Consider the following 7,434-nt stretch of genomic DNA (forward strand, 5'->3'; position numbering starts at 1 on the left):
TTACCTCGCATCGATTACCCGCTGTTAAGCGAGGAGATAAACACCAGCGTTTCCGGTCAGACGTTTCAAAATAAAACGAGCATGGGTTGTGTTTTTCTAGGGCGTCGACTTTTTTTTTTTTTTTTTTTTTTTTACAAATGTAGAAATTTTACATTGTATAAGATCATCAAAAAAATATTTGTTTAGTTCCACCAATGATTCAGTTTATGTAAGCTATAAGAGAAAATACAAGAAAGACATCATATTTTACATGGATATCATATCACTTAAGTAGGCTAATCACTGAATTAATATAGCTTTTACACAGCTGTTTTTATTCTTATTATTTTACTAAAGCAGCCTACAGATAAGATGTCTCTCACAGACTTCTATTCGCTTTTGTACAGTAATTTATTCACAGGGGGTTTGGAGCACAACTTGAAAATAGGCCTGCAGGTTGTTGGGCATACACTTCACTGAGTATGAGTATTCAAAATGAAAATGTTAGGTTAAAGGTTTAATGTGATACATTGCCACTTTACTTTGAGTATTAATTTCCAGTGCAGGTATAAGTCATAAGGACATTGTAAGTATATTATTGTAATGTTATGAGTTAATGAATAAACTTGTTTCATCTTGAAAAATATGAACTCACTTAATACTCAAATATATAGCCAACAACATTTCTCTGGTGGAATATGAAGTAGGCCTAAATATGCTGTAGTCTATAAAATCACAGCCTGTCAAATTGACTTATAGCCTATTTTATTCAACTTCTTGCCCTTGAAGTAAAGACAAAAAATACTAATGAAATAGCCTATTGTGTTCTCAACTCTGCTTATCCTAAGTGTTGTCTTCTTCGTCTAATTCCCCAAATATGTTTGCTGTGCTTTTATGCTAAGGCAAAAGCGCCCACTTCCTGTTACAGACTCATTCTCTCTGGCTAGTTTGACGTGTTAGGAAATTAAAGGACCATGGCTATTTGGTTTGTTCTGCGCATGTTCTTGACTCGGGATTGAGGGGGTGAAGAGTTCAGTCTTTTGGGCATATTTCAGACAATAAAAATGATCGGAATTTTTAATAACAGAGACGGTCAGATAACAAAAAAAAAGAGTTCAATCACTAGAAAATATGTTTTCAAACATTCTATTTTTCCTTTTATTTACGGACATGATCCTAAGTGATCATTTTATAATTTTATTGTAGCCTATTAGCTTTTGTGGTAGGAATCTGCATGTAGGCCTATTATTAAATAATAGACAGTAGGCCTAAGTGCAAGGATATTTTATTCATATAGAATATTAAAAAAAAGTTACAGGTTAATGGATAGACTTATTTTTAAAAGTTTATATTAAGCAGTACAATGTGTATGGGATAGGCTACTAAAAAAGAAATTAGACTGTAGAAGCCTCGCACAGAGAACATTTTGTGATTTATCTGTAATAAAACCACTGAATATCTTATTCAAATTTCTCTAAAGGCACATTTGCATGAAAAGAGCAGTCTCATTTCAGGGTGCTGCTAGCCTAGCCTACTCAGAGATTCATCTTTTCTGAGTATGCAAGGCATTACAGGTTTATTAACCATTACTGAACATGTCAATACAATACAACATATCACCAGTGCTAGAGGGCAACTATAAATATTACTACTGAAGTAGAATATGCTGTTTATTCTGATGTCACTGCATTTTAGGGAGGATAGTGGACAGTTTAGCAAACAGAAAATAAATAATAAGGTTGAGACAGGTGTAGATTATACCCACAAAATCAAAATATTGTCTGTCTGTCTGTCTGTCTGTCTGTCTGTCTGTTGTACTTGTTGTGATAGTTTGTTTGCGTCGCATAGGTGATATCTTGGTTTTTATGCTGGATACAAGAAATAAATGTCCGTCTAACTAACTAACTACTCACTCACTCACTCACTCACTCACTCAGTAGTGTGTTTTGACTCACCACCGTGGACTGGTCACCACCACGTCCACGCATCGTTGGAGCAGCAGGTGTTCTCCGTGGCTGTAACCAACGGACTGTTTCTATAGCAACGCTGACAGAAGTTCCAAACAGTCCTTGTCCGTGACGGGTCTTTTACTTTACCTGCTCCTGCCAAAATGTTTTCACAGTAAGTAAAACATGTTTTATAGATTACCCAGAACGGAATTAAGTAAATCTTCATCTAAACTTAACGATGTCGTTACTTGCAATGTGTGTTTTTTAACTGAAGTCTCGAATAAACCGACAGCAACCAAGTGATGATAGCTAATTAATGCTAACGTAAAGTGAAGTTAGCTAAGTAATGCTACCGCGAGTAGTAGTTACACGCTGTCGTTGACAGTGTACCGGGTTTTGTTTTCGTTTCCACTAGAACATCCTCAGTACTCGACGACGCTGAACCGACAAAATCTGGCAAGTACAACTCTTCATACTGACCTAGTTTAGTTTACCTCACGGTGCAGCCTGTGTGTAGTGATCGTCGGTAGCGAGGCTGTGCTGGATGATCCCAATGAGGAGATGCTGCCATCCCTGTGTCATCACTCCAAGAGATGTCGTGTGCAAGTTCTCGACAGTGCTTGGTAGTAAAGACAAATTATTTTGTGTGTGTGTTTTGACAGGTGTCAGAACAGGGTACAACGCAATCAATGGCCACATCTCTCAGATTCCGGGGCTGTCCCAAACCATGAGCTCCCTGCCCGAGGAGAAAGCCCGGGGGCGAAGAGTCGGAATCCTGGAGAGTGACTCAGATTATGTCAAGCTTGCAAAACAAGGAGGGCATAAGGGTAGAGCCATCTTGTTGCCTTGAACCTGCACATGTCCTTCTGCCAGGTTATTACATGTTCCCCACTTTATTTATTTTCTCCCTTTTCATCTTTGTTTGACAGGGCTTCTGTGTCCTGAGGGCATAATTTCTTCTAAACCCAATTCATACAAACCTCCAGACTGGTTCTGCACTGCATCAGGGGACACCGAACAAAGGTACTACACTTGTATTATTATTTTCATCATGGACTCTGACATGTAGTAAATTCATGATGAAAAAATCTGCACCTGAACACTGTTACTATACTGTAGTACTACTACTGCTGCTCTTGTTTGTACTATAATTATACACATATGTGCCACCTTTTCTACCTTTCCCTCCTGTTATTGTGGTTTTAAACTGGCCACAGTATAGAAGGCATTACTGTATATACACAAATATAAACAGTAATACTCAGACACTATATTGTATAGTTACATTTAATTATATGCTATTATTCAGTAAAGGATGTATTTCATATACCTGTATTGTTTGTACAGCTTCATTACCAATGATGAGAAGAAAAACCCTGGAGCTTTTCAACCACTGGAGCCCCCCTTTGGGACTGACAATATGTCATCCTGGGAGAGGGATGACAGCAGCAGCACCAGCAAGAAGCAGGTAAACAGAGAAATGCCAAAGACATTTAGAAAGCAATTTTGCTACAGGTCAGCATAAGAAATAACAATTTATTCTGTCTCAAGATGTTTTGTTATGATGTTTTGTGAGGTTAATCGAATGTTTCAGGTGCTTGTCTGAAGAGGTTGTGAAAATATATAAAGTGTCACAAAATCTACATTTACTAATAAACATTGTGGTTTTATTTGTGGTTCTGCAGATCAACAATGTTAACTGCAGCCAGATGGAGAAATTGCAGTCGCCCAACCAATATCACGAGACCAGCAAATTCAAGAGAATGTAAGTTCCTGTGGTCACAAGGTGGTGCTGTTGTGCTTTGGCCGGTGGCTCTGAATGCCACTTTTTACAACTGTCAGAGACAGCGTTGCACAAAATAGAATCGACTTATTGACCTGTGTTTACCCTTGTCAGACAGTATCCGTCACTTTGAGTGGACATATCTGAATAGAGAGAGTACATGGTTACTGGTGTTTCCCACAGAGCTGCTGCATTAATATACAGACTTGACCTGCACATAATCGCATGTAGTTTTTGTAGTTTACTGAAGATATACTCTTCTAAATTTGTACTTATGCAGTGTAATCACATTTTATTTGCTATGACATGAGCAATTTCATAATCAGAAGGAAGGAATTTTGTATTGGTCTAAATTAGTAATTATCAGCATGACAGCACATTATGGCGACCCATATTTTAAATGGGGTATTAAAGGAGGCATTATCAGTAGATTTAGACCATAATCTCTATGTTGTGGTAAGTGACTAAGCATAAATGCACATGGGCAGGCTGCACACTGTGGTCAGACTAAACAGAACATAGATCAATGGCTCCATGGCAAATCTGAATATTCACCTGTGTGTTTACTTCAGTTTACAGTGGTCTGCCTGCTGAGTGTTTCTCATACATTGGGAAAACATTATTGTCAATCACAATCCCCAAATAACCTCATGTATAGTTATGAAGAGACCAGACAGAAAAGACCAGTCATAGGATATGCATTGTTTTGATGTGAGCAAGTCCACAAGTCCTACAATCTTATCAGTCAGTGAATTTCCTGAAACAAAACTGATTCTAAGATAACATGATGTTCTGATGGATAGCTTTTACAATTGGTGGTATGTTGTAAGCTGAAGAGATATCAGACAAATGTAAATACCAACTGTTGACTCTGTGTACTTTGTTGGAGGAATACATTTGTAATGAGTAACCAGAGTTTGTTTTGGTATACGTATAGTGTTGGAAGAATAGCATCTTAGTAATGTTTAAACTGTGTCTGTGGTCATCTCTTTGGTTAATGTCAAACATTACATTTGTATGTCTGTTTTCTTTAAAGTGCAGTGTTTTAACTTTTAACTTAAACTTTGGTGTTCTCACAGAGTACATGACAAGAAACCTGCTCCTGTCGACATGTCTAAGCTGTTGAGCTTTGGTTACGCAGAAGACGACAAACAAACAGGCAACACTGATGTGTCAAGTAAGCAGCACAATTTGAGTTAAAATCTCCCTGGTCGCTATAAATCATTTTCTTTATTGCTTTTTCATTATGCTATCAAAATTCACCTGTAGTATAATAAAATGAGATGAAGCTGAGCTATTTAGCTGTGTCTTAATTTATTTTATGACTCAGTTTGTGGATATTGCACATAATGAAATGTTCACAAAAGTTGAGGTGTTAAACTTGAAGGTTTCAACCATTAAGAATTTACAACGGCTCTTTGTAGTATAATGTAGGGAGTGAATTACGTGATACACGGATGAATGATTAGGTGAGTGACTCATCTGCTTGTATTTACTTCCATGTCAACAGATTAGAAGACTGCCACTGCCTAGAAAAGATGCTTCCAACAAGAAGATTTGCCATCCTCTCCTGACAACAATAATTTCTTCTCCCCCGTTACGCTGAGCCACATCAAATATTTCACTTACTTTCAATTGCATTGTTATATCAGATGGATTACTCAAGTGTGAAAGTGCTTCACTGAATTAAAGCCAGGACCTTGCATTTATCGTGTCTGTTAGTGGTGCCTCATTAACTGCATTCTTTAACGAAGGAAGACACCCGTTAACCCCGTGTTCAGTTTTGTTTTTTGTTTTTCTGCTGTGTTCTGTAACTGTGGAAAGGCAGTTGTGAGGAATAAAAATGAAATCTAAATGAAGTGTTTCACAATTTTTTTTACTTCCTCGCACTCACTGACATTTGAGTAACACCAACATTGCAGCAAGTGATGACACACTTTCATTGTGTCATTGTTTGTGAGTCACAATGATGAGTCACAATTGAAGCCAATGACAAATTACCACCTCCATGGACGCTAAACATTATTATGGTCATTAAAGATTATTGTTGTCATTTCTGGGACACATTAAAAGTGGAAAATTGTTCTTGAAGCAAATGATACAATGCATTACTGGATTTAGTTGTTTTTCGCACTGAACAAACAACATTCATGTTGGTTTTACACAGTGTGTCATTGTTTTGACGTGTTGTTGACACTGTTACATGTCCGAGTCAAAGGTTATCACTGTTCTTTGGGAAATATGTATCATACATGTTATATAACAGTCTGTCTCACCATTTTCAGACAGCTCAGTTGCTGTATAATTGGTTTAGCAGAAACAACTCTTTGTACTTACATATTTATTTTAATATTATATATCAACATTTCAGGCCTGTTTTTGAGGTTGGGAAAGGAGTGTTTTTCACAAGGCTTCTCTGTGATTTCTTTTCCAGAAAGTTGTCTCCAGCAGAGAGGAATTATGTTGTGGGTAACCAGCAACTGTTGGCAGTCGAGCTGGTGTTGGAGGAATAGAGACGCTGTCTTGAACTGTCATTTTTGTGACTAACCGACTATAAGAATCTGATAAACATCAGAACAGCCAGGAGGTTGAACTCATGCCAATCGTCTGCCACTGTCTCTCCCAACAATTCAATCCTCCCTCCTCGGATCGGATCGTCCACAACTTTGGACTTGGAGTGGGCTGAGGTTTCGTATGGCCGTATCAAGGCTGACAACTGGGGTGAGTTGGATCATCAGTCTCCAAAAGCAGGAGCTGTCATGGTCTTCTTTGGTGAAGGACATGGGGAGTTTGTCCCAGCTTGTCCATTTTGTACTCAGAATAAGACTTCACAATAATGACGACTGCTATATCCTCTGCCAGTGCTATGACAACCCTGGGCCCACATATCTTTGAACTGTTACACTGCCCCCCCCCCCCCCCCCCCCCCCCCCCCCCCCCCCCCCTCCCTCCTCTGAAGGTAAAACTGTTACATAACAGTAACACATTGGATCATTGATCCTGGATGGCACACTGTTCCTTTGCCCAAAACTCTGGTCTGCCAAAGAAACAGCAGAGGTCATATTGTGTCATGCTTTTAGTCTGCATGATCTGTCACAGGGTGTTGTCTTTGATAGGGTGCTCTGTTTGATTTTTTCAGTTCTGGAAGGAGTTCTGTAGACTGATTGGTGCCACAGCCAATGTCGTGTCATCCCCAGTCTCTGATGTTTAGTCTCCCAGAATCCATCCCTGCAGAGTCAACATTTGGTAGAGATTGAATATGCACTCAATTCTCTTCCTGTTAACAGGAAGTCCACCACAGGCCTGTCTCTTCAACATTCTGGACACGTTGTCCTGTATTATATCTCTCTTTTTTTGTGTTGTTTTTCTGTCCTCCTCTGTTTCACACAGACAGACCAATTGCCAATCATTTACCTGTCTGTGCCTTACTTGGACTGATCACCTCGGTCTGAACTTTTGAACCATCATTAAATATTTTGTCTTTTGAAACTCAACCTTGCTTTCACTGACTTTCTCTGCAGCAGAGTATTTGTTTTCTTCCTACCAACGTTGTCTTAAGTTATTCATTAGCTATATAATGGTAAACATTTCAACACAAGCTAATGATTTTGTAAGGTCAGTCATAACACTTAACCACGTCACTTTGGTGTTTTTTATCACAGCAGGATGTGGTTTTGTTTTCGAAGGACTTGAGCTAATCATTTTACACGTGTTTGATCTTAG

General features: G+C 38.6%; 1 protein-coding gene across 1 annotated transcript; it reads left to right on the top strand.

The window, feature by feature from the left end:
• Positions 1-2,635: 2,635 nt before the first annotated feature.
• cUnh7orf57 (chromosome Un C7orf57 homolog) lies at positions 2,636-5,557 on the top strand. Its single transcript, XM_083996316.1, has 6 exons — positions 2,636-2,755; positions 2,858-2,951; positions 3,276-3,396; positions 3,614-3,693; positions 4,791-4,888; positions 5,222-5,557. The coding sequence occupies exons 1-6, from the start codon at positions 2,656-2,658 to the stop codon at positions 5,224-5,226; spliced, it is 498 nt and encodes a 165-aa protein (XP_083852442.1). The 5' UTR covers positions 2,636-2,655; the 3' UTR covers positions 5,227-5,557.
• The last annotated feature ends 1,877 nt before the right edge of the window (positions 5,558-7,434 follow it).

Source organism: Trachurus trachurus (assembly GCF_905171665.1).
Source record: "Trachurus trachurus genome assembly, chromosome: 21".
Taxonomy (NCBI): Eukaryota; Metazoa; Chordata; class Actinopteri; order Carangiformes; family Carangidae; genus Trachurus; species Trachurus trachurus.

What these genes read in the sequence shown, in the direction of transcription:
- cUnh7orf57 (XM_083996316.1), top strand. Translation starts at nt 2,656, where the DNA reads ATGAGCTCCCTGCCCGAGGAGAAAGCCCGGGGGCGAAGAGTCGGAATC. An exon ending in GCAGCACCAGCAAGAAGCAG is followed by an intron (nt 3,397 to 3,613) that starts GTAAACAGAGAA and finishes GTGGTTCTGCAG; the next exon opens with ATCAACAATGTTAACTGCAG. An exon ending in ACCAGCAAATTCAAGAGAAT is followed by an intron (nt 3,694 to 4,790) that starts GTAAGTTCCTGT and finishes GTGTTCTCACAG; the next exon opens with AGTACATGACAAGAAACCTG.